At 42.0% G+C, this 22,783-nt stretch overlaps 1 protein-coding gene across 2 annotated transcripts in view; it reads left to right on the top strand.

Moving 5' to 3' along the window:
• The window catches only part of EPHA4 (EPH receptor A4), a 142,440-nt gene that overhangs the window by 44,675 nt on the left and 74,982 nt on the right, over window positions 1-22,783 (top strand). For both annotated transcript variants that reach the window (XM_067026977.1, XM_067026978.1), the window contains exon 4: window positions 19,758-19,913. In XM_067026977.1, coding sequence (XP_066883078.1) covers window positions 19,758-19,913 — 156 coding nt within the window. The remainder of the gene's footprint in view (window positions 1-19,757; window positions 19,914-22,783) is intronic.

The raw sequence follows: 22,783 nt of genomic DNA, 5'->3' as shown, positions 1-22,783 counted from the left end.
ATGTCTTGCAGCTGCTTTGCCCTGAGGCCGTTGTGAATGCCATGTTACTTGACAGATTGGTCTAGTTTACATCATCAATTTTTATCACATTCTTTTATGAAATAGAAATTTCTATCATGGGCATGTAATTTGCTGAGTGTTGAAAATAGTGAGCTCTTTCTGAAGGCTGTAAAATTACATATTTGTAGACTTATGAAATTTGCCCTATTTCTTCTCTCTCTTTCGCACTTATCCCAGGTGAATGAGACAACAGATAGTACAGTTGGGGGAATTTAAAGAGTTATAAAGTCATAATCATTATTTGAAAAATTTTATTTTAAATCTGACTTGGGGGAACAAATACCTTAAATATGAGCATGTTCCTCATTTTAATTCATTGGCAATAGCCGTTAAAATGTGATCAAATCAAATCTAGGTTTGAGATGCTAAGAAAGATCAATTATGTGGCAACAGATTTAGGTTGCATTTACTAATCTGAATGGACACTTGAGATGTTGAAAGTATTGAGAAGTCCAAGTACAAATTTCTTATACGTTGTTATGTTTCTGGCTTAAGTCATTAAGATATATTTAAATTTTATGTAGATGGTTAAGCATTTGGGAAATTCTGAAAGACCACTCTCTAGAACTGTACTTCCTTATCTTTTTTAGTTTGCCTATTCATTTGACATAGGCTTCATTAGGAAATGACAATTGTACTTCCCAGGTAACATTCATCCTTACGTAAGACTGGTTATAAGTCTGTCTTCGGTGGGTCATGATGACTTACAGCTATATTAAGATTTAACATGGATTGACCATTGCCCTGCATTCTCATTCGCATTGTAGAAAAACACCTGCAAAGATAGGCAAACACCTGAGGAATGATCATTTCATTTACCACTTGCCTTATTGACTATCTGCACATGATTATGCTTTCTCAAGTTTCATTTTCCTTTCTTCCGTTCAGAAGCCTGGCATAAAAATGCACTCAGACAGAATCTGGTGGGTTTAATACTAAAACTCTTGGGCAGTTCTGGTGCTAAGGAGGGAGGGTAGTACCTGGCAGGAGGCACACAGGAGTGGCTAGAGCCTTTGCTCTGGAGCCATTCTCTCTGCATCTGACCTCCCATCCACTACTTAATAAATATTTTATTGCCTCTGCAAGTCAAGCACTGTTTGGGTGCCTTGGTTTTCTCAACTGAAATATATCTTTTTGGAAGCATCTTGATGACACAGAGGTTCTCAAATTCTAGGCGGTAATGCATAGTTTTAAAATAATGTAACAATTAGAATTTTATTTTTATTATCACTTTCAATTTATGGCAAGGGATATTGGCTTTTGAGTTAAGAAATTAAGAAAATGATTGAACTTTCAGAAGATAAAACTCCTGAAAATGGAACATAAGTCTGTGAAGTGTGGGAGACCCTGCTAGAGCCATGTTCTGGAGTGGGTGTTTATTGGGTGTGTTGATTGGGTTTCAATCCCTGTAATAGTGAGCTTTGTTGTAACAGTAACCTACTGTCTTTATATAATTTCTAGACTGGTCATTGCATAGGTAAGGTTAGCTAACTTTTTGACTCATTGTGCTTTATAAACTGGACCAATCCTACAATTTAGCTGCTCCCACATCACTCCCCTGATACTGTTCTCAAAGAATACAGATGTCTTTGACATTGACAATCTGTCCCTTCCTAGGCCTCTTCCTCCTTAATAATCACCTTGACTGTTTGAAACTCTGATCTCCTTTAGCTTTTTTCATGCACCCTCCTTGTTCTTCCACAGTGAATGTAGCATTTGATCGGTAGCAGTGGACACTGAAATTCTCAGGTGCCTTTCATGCACAGTGGGCATAACTAGCAATGCCTAGGTCAAGAGCAATTGGTGATGGTTAAATGTGATCACATATTTCAAGTGCGTGGCCTAGTGCCTGGTGGTGGCCAATAAATTCAAGTTCCGTTCTTGCTCTGTTCTGTTGTCTCTGCTGCCTTTTTTCCAGTTGTCTTTGAAAGATGGTATTTACAAGATTCCTTCCTGAACTTTTTCTGAATCTACAGCTTCTCCACTCCTGTGATTCTTGTGTTCTTTGCAGATACTTTCCAAATCTCTGTCTCTAACTGTGCTGACCTCCAGACCTGTATTTCCAATTGCTTCCAGAACATCACAATTTAAAGGTCTTGAATTCAGTGACCACCTAGCTGACCTCATGCCCTTCCTTCCAAAATCAACTCCTCTTCCTCTAGTCCCTATTTTGGTTATGGTGGCTCTTCTCTCAGGTATTTGGTCTGGAAACCTTATGGCTAGTTTCAATTCCACTTTCTCTACATCCGGCAACATCTAATTAGGACTGTTGGTTTGGTCTTGGGTAGAGCGTTCTTCCTTTCCTCATTCAAGGGCAAGTTTGGAAGTAAAGTTAGCTGCTTGAAGTTAGGCCAAGCAATGGCTACTTGATTGATATTCACAGATGTAGGTCACAGAGTCTGTGGGGCTGAGAATAGGGAGGCACAAATGCATAGGAAAAAGAAAAATCAGAGATTACATGAGCTTTCACAAATTAGATTTGGGGGAAGAGAAATCAGAATTGAAAATCTCAAAACACTTGACTAGTAAGTTTAGAAGTCCCATCTGTTATAATCAAGATAGGTTGTGTGTGCGTGTGTGTGTGTGTGTGTGTGTGTGTCTAGGATAAGTCCTGTCTTCTGGGTTTACCAATTGCTTGCTGGATAACAGGGAAATAAATATATGTGTAAATAAGCATGAAGATAAAGGCGTGCAGTGTACACAAAGTAAATTTGAGGTCTGATTCCCAAACGTAGTAATGCTTGACAGAAGAGGTGGTGGCTGATTTTATTTAGGCTTGGAAGTGCCCACTGAAGAAAAACACACAACCTAAGTGTTGTGAGTTATGTTTTATTCGGGGACCTTAATGAGGACAACAGCCCAGGAGAGTGAGGAACCTCTGAAGAGGTAAGGAGGGGCCAGGATATATAGGAGTTTTTGTTGGAAAACAAAAAACAACAACAGATGCAACCGCATAGTTGAACGTCAAAAGGTTTCTGCTAATCACAAAAAAAAGACATCTTAAGTTAACGATGTCGTGCTCTTCTGTGTATGGGAATGTGCAAAAGTCTGGGCTCATTGGAACTATTCCTTAAATATATATATATATCTTAACTGTTTAGGGTTAAGATCCTGTTTGTCTCCATCCTGCACTCCCCACAGGGTACACTGTCATCGGGGGCTGATGGCTTGATGGTGGGGCAACATTCCTTGTTTACTGAAATCGCAGGCAACACGTGTTTGTTCTGCAGAGGAGAGGTTAAGATTTTATTATTCCGAAGTGACTGAGAACTTGTGAACCATCCAAGTGAGAACAAGTGCTACACGGTCTAGTTTGATTGAAATGTAGGACATCTGAGGAACAATTGGGGCTGATATGAGGCTTTTGAGTGTCTCTACTCTTCTGTTCGAATTTGACGGAGTACACAGTGGGGACCCTTGAAAGGTTTTAAACACAGGCATGACGCAATCAGTGTGGACACTGTATTTTCCTTATTACACAAAATGGGTATTTAAAAATTACGCTGAAATCCAGATAATGGCCAATGAAGAAAGTGGAAGCAGAAACTAGAGGAAAGGAGAGAGACAGAAAAACTGAGAAACTACAGGGGAAGTAGAAAGATCTTGGTCGAAGAGCTAGGTCGGACATGGCTGGAGCTCTAGGTTGTGCGGGAGGTAACCTGCTTTTGTTTACTTGGGCTGGGAGTTTAGAATGCTATCCTTGCCTTGCCTTGGAAAGTTTACTTTGGTTGTTCTACCACTATGCCCAGGTCTTTTCATGGTTTTTTTTTTTTTTTCCGGTACGCGGGCCTCTCACTGTTGTGGCCTCTCCCGTTGCGGAGCACAGGCTCCGGACGCGCAGGCTCAGCGGCCACGGCTCACGGGCCCAGCCGCTCCGCGGCACGTGGGATCTTCCCGGACCGGGGCACGAACCCATGTCCCGTGCATCGGCAGGCGGACTCTCAACCACTGCGCCACCAGGGAAGCCCTTTTTCATGTTTTATTATCCTTAAACTCTGAGAGGCTCCTCTCCTAGGGGCTAGTTGGCTGTAGTATTAACTTCGAGTGGCAATGCCAGCAGCATTAATACCATCCAGGACCAAGTGGGATGTCCTTATGGCTGGAGCAGAAGAAAGAAGAAAGAAGTTCTGTTGGATGAGCCTGAAGAGCTGAAGAAAAGGAAATGTTTTCTCGACGTCCCTTCCTGTTCTCCACCTCCCTCTTTCCCTCATGTTCTTGCTCTGAATCACCATCTGTTTTCCACCTCGAAGGGTGTTGGGGTTAATATCAGCTCTGCAGTCTGTGACTCAAGGTGCAAACATCCTTAATCAGAAACTGCATCATTTCCAGTACGTTGAGGAAACGGGTTTCCTTTGTGGCCATAGGACCCTAGTAATGTTAGTATTCTCATATTCTCAAACCATGGATCATGTTTTGTTATATTCTACCCTCTTTGATTTTTCTTTTTAATTTAAAACTACATTGATAGGCACCCTAGCTGTGACACTGCACTGTTTTGTTGAAAACATGCACCTGCTTTGTTGGGAAGGGAAACTTTGCCAAGAGAATTGTATGTAGGTGACTAACTCAGCAAAGAGGCTTATTTCTCATCCTGTCTGCCCGAGGTCCCAAGTCTGCCTTTGATACGAGACTTATTTCTTCCCTCACCAGCCCCACCCCCTCCAACCTGTACTGCTCTTTCCTCCCCCAGTTTTTCGTATCTAAATAGTTTAGTTTTTCAAAACTAGTCAGCCCTCTGGATTTATCTTCTGTTGGGTGACCTGAATCATGGGCTTCCTACTGCTTTGAGTGTCAGGGGCTCGTAAGCAGAGAGCATTCACATTTTGCCTCTCCACTTCCCCCACCCTTTAAGTATTACCAGCAGACCTTCTTGCCTGCCTGCGTTGGGATTGTACTCTTTCTCTTTTGGCAACTTTCAGCACAGCCTGTAACGTTGCGAGGCTGTTTGAAGGGAAATCTGAGTCCCAGTGGCCAAGAAACATAGGAACAGGAAAGGAAACCCAAAACGATCTTTGTAAAGCTTGGTTCACAGAGCCAGGGGTGGTCTGGTTGTGCGTCAAGCCTTCTAGACCTGGTCATCAAGGTTTAGATGCTGCAGGCAATTCATCCGTCCATTTATCCAGCTTACCAGTATGTCATGAACAGCTACCAAGATGCTATATGCAGTGCTGGAGATTTCATCGCAAACAGGATAGGCACATTTACGACTGCTACTGATCAAAGGATGCATTCTATGGGGGGAGATGGGCCGGGAACCTCTAAACACACAGTTCATTACTGAACGATACTTGTGCAGAAGGCGGCGTTGAGGAGAGGGTCTGTAAGAGTGAGGCTTTCCTTGTGGCTGGTACCGGCATCGCAGGAGTCCCTTCTTTTCTTATAAGCTGAAGATGACTGACTGTTTTGCACTGTAGGCTAAGGACTGAGCTCTATGATCACAGGAAAAAAGGGTATGAATGGTACCACATTTGAAAATTCTACTCTCATTTTTTCAGTTTTCTGGAAACCAGCTAGCTACCTGCGGTCTCCCAGTTAGGTCAGCGTCAGCTCTGTGCGGAAACAGGAAAGTAAAGACCCCACTTGAAAACCAACAGAGCTTGCCCACACCAACAGCAACCTAATGTCGACTCAAAAGCTAATGGCTCTTCCTTTACTTCTTTTGCTGCTGACAAATTCTTGTCAGTTGCACTCCTGGTTCCGGTTTGCGCAGCGCTCAGGAGTCCGGCCCTCAGGCAGGCTCCTCGTCAGTGGGTGCTGTCATGCAGCTGCCATCAAGGTGTGGCTGCTGTATGTAAGTGGTGGGAAACCTGGGCCTGGTTACCAGCCTCGCAGAGACTGTTGTGTTGGTGGGAGGTGTTGTATCATCAGCGGTGGGAGGGATGGCCCAGTCCACTCAGGTACATCTAGACATGACTCATTTCAGAGGACACAGCCAAGGGGGAAAAACAAAATCTTCTCCTCATGTCACTTGTCTATTATCTTAAGTCCACATCCAGGAAGATTCTGTGACCTCGCTGAAGAGCAAAGTGAGTCCTTTATGTCATTTACTTGGAACCCACGCTCTGATCCCTCCTGGTCCTCTACCCCCACCCTGGTCCAGGTCACCATCTCTTCTTGGTCTCCCTCAACAGCCTCCTGACTGGTGACCCTGCTTCTACTGGTACTTCCTAACACCTGTCTTCCACCAGCACCCAAAGTGATCTTTTGAAAAATCTCTACCCTGCTGGTCTCTTGGAGCTCAGTGGTGGCTTTCCTCCTCCAGCTTTCCCTAGAGACAGCTCTTCTTCTCTAATGGATGATGCACACCTCATCAGGGGCCTTTGCAACTTCCTTTTTCTCCTGGAATGCTTTTCTCACAGAAACCTTCACATTTGCTGGCCCTTTCTTAGTTCAGAGCCCAGCTCGTGGGTCACCTATAAAAAGTCTTCCCTAAGCACCTGCTGTAAGCCCGTTCTCCAATCTCTTTCATGTTACCACTTTGCTCTCTTGTAGTTATACCTGAGCCACTAGAGTGTGTGCTCTTCCAAAGCACAGACGCCCTCCCTGTCATCCCCTCCCTCTAGCCAGGCATAGGCAGCTGCTTAACTGTACATGTGGAGTGAGTGAGCCTTGATGCCATAGAGAAAAGACATTTGTTTTCCTCATTGTCTTTTCTGATTTTAGTAAGTGGCAAAAGGAGCATAGGAACACTCAGACATCTCTGCTAAGACAAGGAAGAGAAAGTTCAATAAAGAGTTTAAAGTTATGAATTTATGGGGGAGTGAGTTGTTTTGATAAGCCCGGAACTCAGACCCAAGGCTGGTAAGGGGTCGAGCTCAGGTCCTGAGTTCTGTGGATGAGCCCACACCAGGCCTGGAAGGGAAGGTAAATGTACTGGAGTCATTTGTTGAATAGCATTTGAACCAAACCATAAATGACTTTAATGTTTATTAAAACATGTTAGCTATTTCAGAATCATTGAGTCTATCAGATCCTGGGAGGAGTATAGACCAGAATTTTAGAAGTTTAAAAAGAGATTTTTATAAATTATGTAGTCTGGTGTCCTGAGAGGAAACAGAGGCCCAGTGACCTTCAGTTGGTAAATATTGGGACTAGACCCCAGCTCTGGTCCCCACGGGGCCTGGCCTCTGGATTCACTTCCTGCACTTATACATATGCTAGGAATGAATTCTGACATACCAAGTGTAACCTTGACATTAGCCTTGAGGAAAAAAGCTTCATTCTGTTCATGGAGATGATCATCCACCTGCCAAATTTTTTTAATGCTTTCTTTTTTTTCTCTTCTGGGAGGAGGATTTATGACTTCATCCTTTTTTTTTTTTTTTTTACTTCTTCAAATCTGAACCTCGTTCAAAATGATCCCGCCTCAGGGCTAGGAAAACGTTTTCTATTCTAATAAATAAAATACAGGTCTTCTCATGGTCTCAGCTTTCCAGACACAAAACTGATCTACTTTTGACAGCTCTGTGGAAGGACTTTTAATGTTTTTCAACTGCTTTGTGATAGACAGAAAGTAAGAGTAATTCGCAAAGAAATTAAACCATTTTCCAAAATCCAGGTTGGTTACAATCTTGTACCCAGAATCCTAAAAAATGTTTTCAATTTTCCATGCTGCTTATAATCATTTCTGAAGGTTAGTTCAGAAATTTGTTTTGGACCAATAAAGATTTTTGTACATCTGACATGAATTTAGGTTATGTTAGTGAAATTCAGTTCTTTTGTGTTTGGCCATAAGCCTGATTTGTTCTCCTGCTGGCTTTACATGGCTCTCACTGTCACCCCATCCATATTTTACGAACAAGCGTTGTCTCCCTCTTCCTTCATGACCCAACACTGTGGGAACCTGTCAGTGTCATGGTCTTGTTTTTGATTTTATGAATATCCATTTTCATCGTGATTGCTTGTGTTTGATATTTGGGATGAGATACAAATGAACAGATTATGACTTGATATTTCCCCCTGGCATCCCTGTTTGCGATTTATAATTTATACCTGGAAAAGATTTACTGACCGAACTGATAATCCTTCCCAACAAAAGATAAACACCTGTATAAGTCATCAGTGTAAGTCAGATGCACTTGAAAGGGACAAAGAATTCACCTGCAAGCGCTTTTGGCATCTTGCCCTTTCCCATGAATTCAAACTGCTGACAGAGAAAGCTGATGCTGCCGAAGCACTTTCAGCAGGAGAGCCCCTGAGGGAGGGACCAGCCCCACCTGCTACACTGTAAGGACCATCCTAGAGGCCTGCCCTTTGTGCTTTTATTAGAGGAGATCCGGTGAAAGCAAAGAAATTGTCCTAGTTGCTGTGGAGCTCAGCTCTTGGAACGCGCAGCTCGCCAGCCTCCCTTTTGTCCCAGTGGTCCTGTAGAAAGCTCACAGGTAAGCCCTGACCAGTTGCTCGTCCATCCTTGTCAAGGTGGGTGCCCGTGGGCTCTCAGTGTCATGCTGCATATTCCTGCTAGCTTTAAACTGATTTCTTGGGACCATGATCTGTCAGCCTGATGGGCTGAAAATGCATTAGGTAAAGGATCAAACCCACCCACCCCTGAAGCTTGCAGGAGTGTAACTGAGTCAGTGGGAGAGAGTGAGTTGGTACTAGCACTATTTTATATAATAGTGAGGTCATGAGTGATCGCAAATGTTTGGTCTGCTGGTTCTTGCTCCGATTTCTCAGCTTGCCTCTATACTGCACCCAATACAGACGGTGCACGTGCCCCATGAATTTCACTCGGTCTAGACTAGGACTTTTCAAGGAGCTCCTTGGGAATTTTTTGTTGTCGTTCTCCTCAGACATGAGCAGTGTTGGAATAGTCAAACACATGTAATATTAAATGCTGGCAGGTCGTTCTATAAAATCACCAATCCACTAATGCCATACCAAAAACAAAACAAATGTTTAACCTGCTCATATCCGTTCAACATAAATCCCCTTTTTATCCTGAGTACTCAGAATTTTAAAACTCTCTCCAAAAACTCTCAGTACGATAATATTCAAAAAGTAAACAGTGAAGGGGCCCGTGGTCAAAACCTCAGCAGAGAATTGTAATGCATCCCTAATAACGTTAGCAGTGAGTCTTTTAACGCTTCTTTTTCCTCTTCTGAGCTCCTTGGGCCCCGTCAGCATCACAAAAAAGAAGAGGGGGGCACTGAGCAGTTATTACTGTAGTCATTTGAGCCACATAAATCATGACTTGTGACAACTCAGGCTGTAAAGTCGTTTGGATGACTGTGACCAGCGACACTGCCCGAGTTAATCAAATAGTTGTCTAACATGTGTTTCTCTTGGTCTGGCCCTGGCTTCAGAACATATCTCATTCATTCCCAGGCTTTACAATCTTTACTTTTAAATGGAGAAACAGCAAGTACAGGATGTACCTAGAGTTAATGAGAGAACCTCCACTTGGGCTGTGATCTCCCTAAAAAGAGGGACCTTGTCGAAATCAGCCTGGTAAATATACCCAGAGTGCCCACTTCCGTGATCTGTTCCTGGCTGTCAGTCACTACCTCTTGTTTTATTTTCTTCTGGGTAGAATCAGCTTCCTGGCCAAACTCTTTTTCCTCCAGGAACAGTCGACTCAGGGGTCCCCTGTTCTTACAGATGCCATCTTTCTACTCTGTTCCTCCTATATGCAGACAGTCTTGGGACTTCCCGGGTGGTCCAGTGGTTAAGACTCCTTGCTTCCACTGCATGGGGCTCAGGTTCCATCCCTGGTCGTGGAACTAAGATCCTGCATGCTTGCGAGGCGCCGCCAAAAAAATATAAGCAGATAGCCTTGGGTTAGGTGCGTCAGAAAGGTCCCCATAGAAGCCTGCGGGTACCCCTGCCAGAGAGCGACCTTTTTTTTTTTTTTTTTTTTTTTTTGCGGTATGCGGGCCTCTCACTGTTGTGGCCTCTCCCGTTGCGGAGCACAGGCTCCGGACGCGCAGGCCCAGCGGCCGTGGTTCACGGGCCCAGCCGCTCCACGGCACGTGGGATCTTCCCGGACCAGGGCACGAACCCGTGTCTCCTGCATCGGCAGGCAGATTCTCAACCACTGCGCCACCAGGGAAGCCCCAGAGAGCGACCTTAAGATGGGAGTGAGAGCAGCAATCTACGCCCTTCCTGAAGGCAAGGGCTTCCCATTTCCCAGATTTCTTAGGGCTTAGTATGTGCTAATACTTGCTATCGTTGTTACTATAAAGGCGTAACAAAAACATTATAATAATGCTTGATAACTGTTTGCTAGAACATGAACGGCCAAATGAATGAAAAGGTGTGCATACCTGCTAGTGGATCATCTTTTTACATGATGATGCTGATGGGGTCGAGTGTTAAAGTCAGTGTGTGAGGAGTGGAAAAAAACATAGCTGTTTCCTTTATTCAGGGCTCTGACCTCTTATTTGAGATCGGTGGATGTGTAATGAACCACTAGTCTTTATGTACCCCAAAGATCAGAGGCCGGAGAAGGCGATAGAGCAGCTCATTGGAAAGTTGATCCCTCTCTGAAATGTCAGGGGTACTCAAGGTCGGGGTTAATGGCTTCAGAGTCGCATGCCATCGCTGTGATTAATGTACTATCAGTGGTGAGGATGGAGCCTATATAGCTGCACTTATTATGTTCCCATATATTTTCAGTAATTTTATATTCAAGTTCAAGGCAGGGATTAGGTGTTTTTAAAAACACGATTAGGAAATTCCCTGGCAGTCCGGTGGTTAGGACTCAGCACTTTCACTGCCAGGGTCCAGGTTCAATTCCCTGGTCGGGGAACTTAGATCCCACAAGCTGCATGGCACAGCCAAAAAAAAAAAAAAACAACAATAATAAAAAAAAAATTTTTTTAAGCCATGATTAAACACTTTGTATGTTTAACTCATCTTAGAGTATTTGTTTTTCTTGACTTTTTTTCTTTATATTGTAGACATTTGTGATTTCTAACTTACATTTGTTTCCTTTCCTAATATAAACTTTTACATGTTAGAAAAGCAGATAAACTTAAATTTTGTCAAAGCCTTAAAAACATCATTATAAATCATTCAGTTAAGTTCTGCTCAACCTATGCAAATTTATATCTTCACTATGATCAATAAATTGAAAAACAATCATTAATCTCAAATTTTATCAAAGAAACTCACAGTCATTGATGTGTGAAATTTAGTAAGAAATAGAAGGAAAAGATCCACAAAATTTGTAGAGCTCTGGGGATTAGATTGTTTCCTTGAAATAGTCTCATTGTTTTTCAAGGCAATATTGAAATCCATGATTTGTTTTTTTTAATATAGCAAATTTTCAGTGTCCTAAATGGGAGCATAAGAACAAGGGTTAGAGGTAAGAATAAAGAATCTTTATTTAACAAACTACATATTAAATATATATATAATATATATATATATATAGTGATTACAGTTTGTTGTGCTGCCTTCTATTTTAAAATTGTTACCCCCTATAAAATTGAAATAACTTATTTGTTTCTAGCAATGCTCTATTCTGATTTATTATAAATTCATGTTAACTGCCATCTTAGAGAAAATTGTAAAGATCAAACTAAGTCAAAGTTTCTAGCCTCACTGTGGTCAATTCTGGTAGCAACCTCTGGGCTTTAGATCAGAATAGATTCTGTCTCTTTCAAAAATCCTGAAGCCCTTTATTTGTCCTATCTGTCAAGTCACTTACATCTAAATTTGGAAACCCTAATTGCCATTGTTGGAGCCCTTAAAAATTCCCCCATGGGAGAGAATCCCAAACTGATGTAGCCAGAGATTGGAGCTAGCAACCTACATTCAGGTCAGTACCTTTACATATATACAGAGGAAGGCTTTTTAAAAGCAGTTTCTGGCAATGGAATTATGCCTTATTAATAGGCTGAATCTACTGATTCATTTTCTTCTTTTCCATGTTTAGTTGAACTTTGTCTTCTTTGGAATTTCTTCTGTTCACGTTGACTCCCTCCAAGTTTACCAAAGAGAAATAGCTCCTCAAATAGTTAGACTGTGTGTTTTTGAGGCAAGCAGGGAAAATAATAAGTTATTTCTCCATTGCATTCTTTTTACTTGTGTTCAATAATTTTTATGGAGTTAATTTAAATTTAGCAGGCTTTAGGTGAACTGGCTTCTAGAGGATTTACTGCATCTTATGTGAAAACCATCTGCATCTGACATTTTAGAATTACCTACCTATTTATGGAATTACACTGCATTCGGTTCTTGAAAGAGCAAGTCAATTTTCGGTGTAGATTTTTTTCTGTCATTTTCTTCCCCTTTGTCTATTTTTTTTGTGAAAGCTAGTTCCAAGATAAGAGTGGAAAGGATGGAAGGAGCTGGAGGGTTGAGAATAGGATGGAACAGTGGTTTGCTGAAGGAGATGGTCTGCATCATAAACTATTGATGGAAAAAAGAAACCTCAAAACCCAACCCAATAATTTACTTAATTTTTAAAATGTTCTTACATATTTTTAAATAAAAATAAAACTTTTACCTGAAACCTATCTTGTATATGATCACTAAATAAGTTGCCGATGCTATGAGACAGAATTCAGTCCAGGGTTTTTCACATCGTGTTAACAAAGGAAATAAAACAATGAACACATTATCTCATAGTGTTTTTGAAATTATATCCAGTTCTGTTCAAAAACAAAACAAAAACTTGAGTTCTATTTATTTATTATTTTTAAAAGATATATGGATTATCTGCACCTTTGCAGCCTGTTATATCCCACTGTAGTAACAATCTGTTACCCTTTTCGTGAGTAATTAATACAGACCGGGCACTGTGCTTCACTGCGTACGTATTGTCTCATTGAATAAGTACATCAGCCCCCAAGTCAGGCTACATCACTTTCTTACCATTGCTGCAAAAAGAGTAAACTTTCCCCCAGCCATCTTACTGGAAAACTAATTTGACTCAGTACTATAATATGTACATTCACTTTAAATTGGCTTTCAGGGAAGGATTTTTAAAGGCAACATTTGGGGTGACTGCTGCAGGATATATGACTTTCTTCTGATTGGTTAGTGATGAGGTAACAGGGTGGTGTTCCAGGAATCTTAATCATCAACTTTCTGATTCCAGCCAGTCTGGGGTCTCATTGTAGTTACTATTTACCCACCTGGGTGGGGGGTCATAGTTCCTACAGAACTCAAAGATGTCTATCAGATTGTCAGGTATAGCCCTTGAGGAGGAACTAGGGCTCTGTTTTGTCTCTGAGCTATTGTTCAAGCTATCTCGCTTAACTGCTTTTCCTTTGTTTCTGCATTCCATCACTTCTCTGATGAGTAACTGCGTGGAACTCAGGGAGACACTGCAGGGTAACAGAGATCAAGGAACCTTAGATTCCAGACTTGATCCTGGCATGCTCTAGAATGAATGGTGGGCAAGTCATTCATCTCGAAAATGAGTGTGTTGGACTAGATTTAATGTTGGCAAAGTATGACCCCCCAGGCCTGTCATCTGTTTTTTACGGTCTGAGAGCTAAGGATGATTTTTATAGATGACATTTGCCATCAATTTGAGAATAAGGCACACTTTTTTTGAACTCCAATTAAGTGAAATATTATCCCTCCAGATAGGAATTCCATTCTTCTCATTAATAAATAGCACTTAATTGTTACTATTAGATGCTGAATTTCATCGATAAAAAATTTTGTAGAAATTACATGGAATTTTATCTTGTTATGTAATTACCTTCTTAATATCCTTGGTCTTCCTCTTGGCCTGCAAAGCCTAAATTATTTACTATCTAAGCGCTTTACAGAAATGTTTTCTCACCCCTGGATTAGATGATCTCTAAGCTTCCTTAAAAAACTCAATTTCCATTTTTTTTTTTTTTTTTTTTTTGTGGTATGCGGGCCTCTCACTGTTGTGGCCTCTCCCGTTGCGGAGCACAGGCTCCGGACGCACCGGCTCAGCGGCCATGGTTCACGGGCCCAGCCGCTCCGCGGCATGTGGGATCTTCCCGGACCGGGGCACGAACCCGTGTCCCCTGCATCGGCAGGCGGATTCTCAACCACTGCGCCACCAGGGAAGCCCTCCATTTTTTTTTTTCCAACACATATCAGGAAAACCAGTCGTGGAATGCAGATGACTGGCACGGTGTGGTTTTGCCATTTATGAATGGAATAGTCAGATGGTCCCAAAGCAGAGCCCCGTTTCCCTGTAACAATTGTCCATCTTTACCCTGTAGATTTCGAAAGCATGAGGAGATCTATAAGCCTGATTTATAGGTTAAGCTACACTTCCTGGGTTAGAAAACCAACCCTGCCTTGGACAGATCATTAACCTCTCTGCCTCAGTTTTCCCCTCTGTACAATGGGGGATTTGTTGACGTTCACAACTTTCCCAAAGATGGCTGGGGATTGCACATTTCTGCAAAAACCTGAAAGCAGAAACCTTCTTTAGAGACCTCATTTTATTTTATTTTTTATTTTAATTTTTTTATACATTTAATTTTTTAAAATTAAAAAAAATTTTTTTTTTGGCCTCACCATGCAGCATGCGGAATCTTAGTTCCCTGAGCAGGGATCAAACCTGTGTCCCCTGCATTGGGAGCACGGAGTCTTAACCACTGGACCACCAGGGAAGCCCCCAGAAACTCTCTTTGACAGATTGTTTTCCCCTTAGGAAAACCTCTTATGTTATTCATATAATATACAGTCTAGCAAGTGAACAGTTAATCAGAAACTAATTTGATAATGGCCATCATGTAACTTTGATATTTCTAAAATAAAATTCCTAAGCATACTGAAAATACTGTATATCCAGTACACAAAAGGCAGAGTTCCCCATAGTACCCATCTGGAAGTGGGTGCCTCATTTCCCACCCACATGAGGAGGGTACAGGGACCCACAGGCCTCCCAGAGCCAAATGTTCCCCCTGGACCAGTTTGCATAAATGACTCAGATTGCCCTAAGGGAGCCACTGTTGGAATTTCATCTTTAACCTTCTGGAGACTCCAAATTAAAATGCAAATTTGTTACCCAGGAAGATAATTTTTAACACATTAATGTTTATTTGTTAGTACTTTAGCACAAATTAGGTTTTCTCAAATTAGCCAGCTGCCTGAGAGCAGTGCTTAAATAGAAGTGAATCAGCCTCCCAGAGGTGGGCTCCGGGTAAATTTGAGTAAAGGTCCATTCCCCATCACTGTCAGCACCCAGCATTTGCAAGAGTGCCTGTGTGTGGTCACACATGAACACACACACACACACACACACACACACACGTGCGCGCGTGCACGCGCCTTAAGAGTCCAGACTTTAGCGTAGCATTGTTCAATAGAAATACAGTGCAAGTCACACAGATGATTTTAAGGTTTTTAGTAGCCACATTAAAAAATGTAAAGTTTCAAAGGTGAAATTAAAATTAATGGTATTTTATTTAACTCAGTATATCCAAAATGTTGCTTCAATATGTAATCAATATAAAAATTATTGATAAGATAGTTCTCCTTTTTGAGTACTAAGTCTTTGAAATGTCCTGTGTATTCCACATTTACAGTTTGTCTCAATTCGGGCCACTCCCGTTTCAAGCGCTCAGGGCCCACTTGTGGCCACTAGTTACTCTGGACAGTGTAGACCTGGAAAGTGGGTCACAGACATGTGGTTGACCGAGGCAGCAACCTGGTGGGCTGGAGGAACAAATGGAAGTTAGGACCACCCATACTTCCCCACCACTCAATTATATCAGTGTCACGTTTTGCTAGAAGTCAGTCTTAACCCTGTGTAATTACATACAAACTTTTAGAAGAACCTGGTGCTGACTCCACCACTTAGCTGTGTGACCTCGGGCAAGATACTTAAAACCCTCCCTTTTTTCATTTGCATGTAAACACCATCAATGCTCAATGAATATTTGATGTATCATCACAATTGATATTATTAGTAGCTATTTTTACAAACTAAATTAGTTTAAATGTGAACTACAAAGGCAGTCAGGTGTGATCAATCTTTCTGTACTTCTCTAAAAAGGAGAAAAATGACCAAACATCTCTCTATATAATATCTTTTAAGAGTAGGTTTCACTAGTTCCTGAAATTGGGCATTACACCTCATGCAAATCATCTATACACCAAGAAATCCCGAAGATACTACCTTGCCTTAAGAACCATTTTGGTTTTGTTTTTAACCAAAAGTAGTTCTATTTAAATATTCCACAAAGAAACTTTTACAGAAGAGTATCCTAAAATACACCCTCATTATAGTAGTGGGTGAGCCAATGAAACAAAAGTTTTTCTTTCTCTTCTTTGTCCTCATTCATCTTCTTTTATTTAAAGTCAGCAGAAAGAACTAATTATGGCAAAGCGAAAGGAAAAGAATTCAGAGTTTTGCATGGCACATGTGAATTAATCTTCCCACAATGGTATATTTGAAAGGTCAAGTAAGGCACTCCTTCTCTGTACCCCATCTAATGAACCCTCACCGGCAACGGGGCAGAGGAAGGCATGTCTTGGGTGTGCAGTTTGGCTCTCTCCAAACTTGCTTACCAAGTCACTGTCATTCAAAACTACAGTGTAATGGTTTTCACCCAAAAGAGAATGATGGAAAATCATAACACGTGTCAGTGCTTGCTCTACCCGTTTCATCGGGGTTTTGTTTAGAATGAAAGATGTAGTGAAGATTTTAAGATGCAAATAAATGGTGATTAAATATGGGATGTACTTACACATTCATGCACCAAACGCTGCAAGGCTGTGAACCACACAGAGCAAAGAAATGTACTTAGCCATCAATTTAGAAGGTCATTTTCAATGTAGGCAGCAAAATGGCTGTGTGCATGAAAAACCACTACTGTATTTTGAGAGATCCTTCCTAAGAATCCTGAAATATTAATAACATGGTCTTAACGTAGTTGAAGACACAAGAGTGGGTTAAGGGTAGTGAGGGTTGCTGAGAATAGCACAGTGACAATTTTGTATTTTCTGCTTGCAGTTGTAAAAGCAAGAGGAAAAGAAAGTACAACCAGTGTGTTTAAAGAACAGCAGCCTTCAATTTCCCAAATAGATATAAAACTCTGTATTCTCCAAATGAATTCACAAATACTTACTCTTGGTAACATTAATATACTAGCTTCAAGGAGACAGCAAAGAAGTATAAAATTGAAAATTCATTTTTCCCTTAAATAAACATGTATATACACAACTAATTTTTGAACTTTAGGAAATTCAAGATATCCTTCAATTTGATTTTTGTGAACTAGGAATCCAGTTCTTTAACTGGAAGTAGTCTTATTGGAATAGAAGTGGAGGAAATAGCAATGCTTTTTTTTTCTTAACAAGTTTTTGAATGTGTTCTGTTTTCACATGGCAATGAATCAGTCATAGGCCAATTTTGTTGTCAATCTCCCACTCCCACTGTGAGTTTTTACATTTTGATGCCTGATGAAACGAAGGTGCACAAGGATTAGGCAGGAACGTGGAAAGTTTTCCTCCAACATCCAGATGTGAAAAAATAAAAGCAATTTATCCCTTATTGGCGGTCCCAGCCCCGAGCGACCAGGTTTACACAAGTTGCCTTTGGGGGCTGTGACTGACTGAGTGAGACACGAGACCCAGTGGGTTTGTGTCAAGTTCAAGGACTCATTGTGTTTGAAGTGGGAAGAATGAGTTTGACCCTCCATGCTTCTTCCTGCCAAAGCCACAGTTTTTGATTTTAATCGAAACCCTAGGGCCATCTTAAGCGTGACCAAGAAGCACCTTGCATGTTGAACCTTCTCTAATGATATGATGTGTATAAACTTGAGACACATAAATCTCAGTCATAGTCAGTGGAGCAACTTGTTTTTCTAAGATGCTCCGGTCCAGTGACAGACGAAAGCAAATAAGGGAGAGATTGATCTCCGAGCGCTTTTATTGTCGGTGCTCCACACGCCATAAAGTTTTGGCTCGTTAAAGGAAATTCCATAAACAACTTTAGTTAATAACGGTGAAGTAACTGCGTGCTTTTCTGGAGCTTCTGCTGAACTCCGTGTCCGCTTGCCATTACCAGAGCGTGATTAAGAAAATACCAACAGGATGTTCTGGACGGGGGAACTGACTTCAACTGGAAGCCGTACGGATGCTTGATGGATGAGTAACGAGGCGGAACGTGGCCATATCTCCTCAGAGAATCCCATAGTTCTGTGGATCTCTTTTTATCTACTGGTTTGAGTAAAATCTGCTCATTGCTGGCGCAGTTGGTCTCTTGCGGTGGTCACGCTGATGGAAAAGGCCCTTCTCCCAGCAGATATTTTTGATAGTTTAGAAATACCCAAAGTGTGTGATAAATGGAGAAAATTGAGAGTGAATCATACTGGAAAGACTGTGGGTAACTGTCACATTTTTATGGTACCTCTGGTCTTATAAAATAACTTTATTTTCAATGGCCTTGTCACTGTGAGTTTAATATGGATGGTGTCAGTCAATTTTTTTTTTTTTTTTTTTTTTTTTTTTTTTTTTTTTTTTTTTTTTTTTTTTGCGGTACACGGGCCTCTCACTGTTGTGGCCTCTCCCATTGCGGAGCACAGGCTCCGGACGCGCAGGCCCAGCGGCCATGGCTCACGGGCCCAGCCGCTCCGCGGCACGTGGGATCTTCCCGGACCAGGGCACGAACCCGTGTCTCCTGCATCGGCAGGCGGATTCTCAACCACTGCGCCACCAGGGAAGCCCCAGTCAATTTTTATTTGAGGTTGAGAAAGATTTGGGAGGTGATCTTGAAGGGCATAGGGGAGAAAAAAAAAGGAAGAGAAAGACGCTATTAATTATTATTTATTGTGAGATTTCCCAGAATTATTATTGAGTCTTTCCACGTTAGTCAAAGCAGTCCTCGGTGTCAGTGTGATGTTTGTAAAGATGAGGTCATGGAAAAGCGTGTCAGGTGCATCAGGAACTATATGGCTGGTTCTCTCCACCAGCCACTTGGACTGTGTGTGCAGAGGGAGGGCGGTGTTGGAGAAATGGAGGAAGGGGGAAACATGAGGGTTTTGTGAATTTGAAAATGAACGCAAAATATCTGCCAGTCTTTAAAAAAAAAGATCTGAACATATTATATTCCAGAATCTACTGTGGGTAGTTTTATATTATTTTCCCCTGAAATCATGATCCACGTCTTACCAACTCTTTTCTTTTATGCTTGGTGGCTTCTGTTGGTCTTTCACTTTGGTTCTCTCTGTAGCTGAGCGTAATTAGGAAATAATCACCTACCAATTTTTTGTTGGCGCTGGGACACACTTCCAACTATTTGGTTCAAAACCGTGCTGTCAGATTCCATAGCATGGGGCCAAGAGTACAGGCTTTGGGGGCCGAACACTTGCAGTCAAAGCTGGTCCCTGACATTTACCAGATGCATGGTCTGGTGCCGACAGTTTACCACTCAAAGCTGGTATTCCTCATTTCCAAGGTAAGACTAGTAACAGCGCCTGTGGAAAAGGGGACGCTGTAAGGATCAAGCAGCATCATGCATATAAGCATGTAGGCAGCGCTGGGTAAACTTTAGCTGTGCTTTTATTGACACAACCGGTTTTAAGAAATTTTTTTCCACAGGGCTTTGCCATCTGACCGTAATTAAATGGCTCTTAAAGAGTGACTGTTATCAACAAATGTTTTGGATTGTTTTACCTGCACCTCAAGCCAGATGCTCACTAGTGATTAGCAAAAATGTCTCCTTGCTTCTGAATCAAGGAGGTAACATTTCGCTTTGCTATGTTATCAGGGGTTTATGTTGATTTTTTTTTTCCGCTTTCCTTTAGCTTGCAAAATTGGATATTACAAGGCCCTGTCCACGGATGCCAGCTGTGCCAAGTGTCCACCACACAGCTATTCTGTCTGGGAAGGAGCCACTTCGTGCACCTGTGACCGAGGCTTTTTCAGAGCCGACAACGATGCTGCCTCCATGCCCTGCACCCGTAAGTTGTATGCTCATCTCCCGTCTCTTAAATGCCAACAGCTTTCATTTCCACCCAGCAGGGCACTGCTAGGTCTTCTCCCAGGATGACCACGCAGGGGGCAAATGAAATGAAACATGCATCTTTTCTCAGTCAGAGCAGGGGCAATCCTCAGGAAAAGAAAGGCTCTTTCTCACTGAGTTTGTCGCCTTCAAAATGCACAGCTGCCAACAGAAGACTTGGTGGAGCAGAGATTGAACATTCAGGGATTGTCTGACACAGTGTAATTAGAGCTGAGACTGGAATTTATAAACGGCTTTACCGTTTCATCTAGGACTCTTGGGGAAGCGTGACAGCTGCAAGGGAAACAGGTATAGGATGGGATCCCATGTGGGCAGGTGGTTTCAGTTCTGTGCACGGATGTCATAGCTTGCAATGTCATTACCCTTCTTCCTTCTTTCCTCATAGTTTTGTGTTCATAACATTTAGACCTGGATCCTAATCAATGCTTGTTTCATGATAGGCACTGAACACATGCTGGGTTAAGGAATGGATGGGGTTGGCACCTCGGTATGCAGGGGACTAGAGAACTCCTTTCTCACACTTTATAGGGACAGTGTTTCTGGGGGTTGACATTTCCTTTCGTGCAGACTCTGGGATTCATAGACCCTGCAATGGCTCTGACCTTGACCAGAGCAGGGAGTGGTGGGCGCGGGTATTCCACCCCTGTGTTCTCATTGACTGAGCCTGTGATTGGAGGGACAGAGCTGAGTGGCCAGGCACAGGAGCTTTCCGCAGGTTTTGGCTTTGTTTCCCAGCCCACCAGTTAGTACGCAAATGACCGTTTAGCCTTCTAAGTCTCAGTCTCCTCATCTGTAGAATGGACTAATAATAGTACCTCCCTCATGGCTGTTGCTACTCAGTACCCTCATGTTATTTACATACTATGTAAAATGCACAGAATCATGCTACTTGACAGATGTTAGCTTTTACTGTCATTAGGACTTTCATTATTTTGTTCCTTAACTACTGTACATTCCATCTTGGCTGGCCTGTAAACATCACTGCAAATAGCAGTATTTTTTTCTGGTTTGGTAGTCAGTTGGGTCAGCTGGGGGGCCATTGTCTAGCCCAGTCAAGGACCACCTTTAAAAGGAGTGAGCGGAGAAACTTCAGGGCCATCCCAAATTTGTACTGAAATTGCTGTACCCTCAGGAGTTCATTTCATAACCAGAGAGGATAATAATTATTGTCATAGTAACTACAACAACCATTTTATCATTATACCCCGGTAATGCATTAGGCACTTTTGATTAACTTTATCATAAGGCTCATATGATAACAATCTACGAGATAGACATTATCTTTATTTTAGAGATGAGGTCACTGCCAGCTCGGAGATGTCAGGGGTCGTGACCAGGACTCCACCCCAGCTTGGTGACGGTGCTGCACGACCAGAAGACTCACACAGCTTCTATTTATTGGGAGGCACTCTTGCCCTCTTCCTTAGCTCGTGCACAAACTTCCAGAGGGAAGGACTATATTAGAGCCAGGCTTAGTTGTAAACATAACTGGACAGAGATTTCCTCATCTTCTTTTTCTGTTCCTTCCATAGACTAAGTACTTTCTCTGGATGCCACGTATATTTGATATGCTCAAGTCCCAGCCTGTTTCTTTTTCAATCTAAATATTCTTCTCGTGTGTTCCATTGTGTGCAATTAGTTTAATAATAAACTCTCCTCCTCTGTCCACACCCCCTACCGACATTTCTCCAGTTGTGATTTTAGGGCACAAGAGCAAGCTCAAAGGGAAATATAGTGGGACGACGGTGTGATAATTGCCCTCAACTTGCATCATGCAGTCCAACACCTACTTTCCATATAGATAAGTCTTCTCTAGGCTGGGGCTTGATTGTGAACCTCATAAAATTCACCTCTGATAGCAAGACAACCTGGCTTTTTCTCCCAGGTATTTTTAGTCTTATGATTCTGATCTGTTATCTAGCATTCTAGGGGGCCATGGGCCAATCAATCACTTAATTCCTGCAGCTTGCTATGTGGGAGTTTAGGGAGACCCCAAAGGTTGCCACATGCCTGAGTTACTACTGTGTTTACCATGTGTGTAAAAGTGGTTTCTGAACCCTTGGAGTTGTATGTTTCTGTAGGAGTAAATTATTAGCTTTACCTTGACTATGCAAATGAGAGAAAGAAAATATTGATTTTAGCCTATGGGTAGACCTGAAAGTTTTAACATGAAAGTAACTTTTGCATTTTTCAGAGATTGTTTTCAACAACGTAAGAGAGGTGGCTTTTTGTGTCATTGATAAGAGACCCATGAAAATACCAAAGCAATATATGATCCATATGATCCACTTTCCTAACAAGATCATTGCATTTATTGTATCTCTCCGACTCTGAGTTAAGAGGAAACACAGTGCTGCTGTTAATACCACACACTTGAGAGGCTATTTAATCTCTCCAAGCCTCAGTTTACTGATCTATAAAATTGGATTCTCACTATCTACCTGTGGGTGGTTTTAAGAATTAAACAAGCAGGGACTTCCCTGGTGGTCCAGTGGTTAAGACTCCATGCTCCCAGTGCAGGAGGTCTGGGTTCGATCCCAGGTCAGGGAGCTAGATCCTGCATGCTGCAACTAAAAGAGCCCACATGCCTCAACTAAAGATCCCGCATGTGGCAATGAAGATCCTGTGGGCTGCAACTAAGACCCGGAGCAGCCAAATAAATAAATAAATATTAAAAAAAAAAAAAAGAATTAAACAAGAAGATATTTGCAAAGATCTGGCACATGGCAGGGATCTAACAAATGTTTGTTTTCTTTTATCCCCAGCTGGTCACTTCCTTCCCCAAATGACCTCCACAGCAGACAGCCA

The sequence above is a fragment of the Kogia breviceps genome, chromosome 2, assembly GCF_026419965.1.
Source record: "Kogia breviceps isolate mKogBre1 chromosome 2, mKogBre1 haplotype 1, whole genome shotgun sequence".
Classification (NCBI taxonomy): domain Eukaryota; kingdom Metazoa; phylum Chordata; class Mammalia; order Artiodactyla; family Physeteridae; genus Kogia; species Kogia breviceps.
The sequence above is the reverse complement of the archived record's forward strand: the minus strand, read 5'-3'. Positions and strand labels throughout refer to the sequence as shown.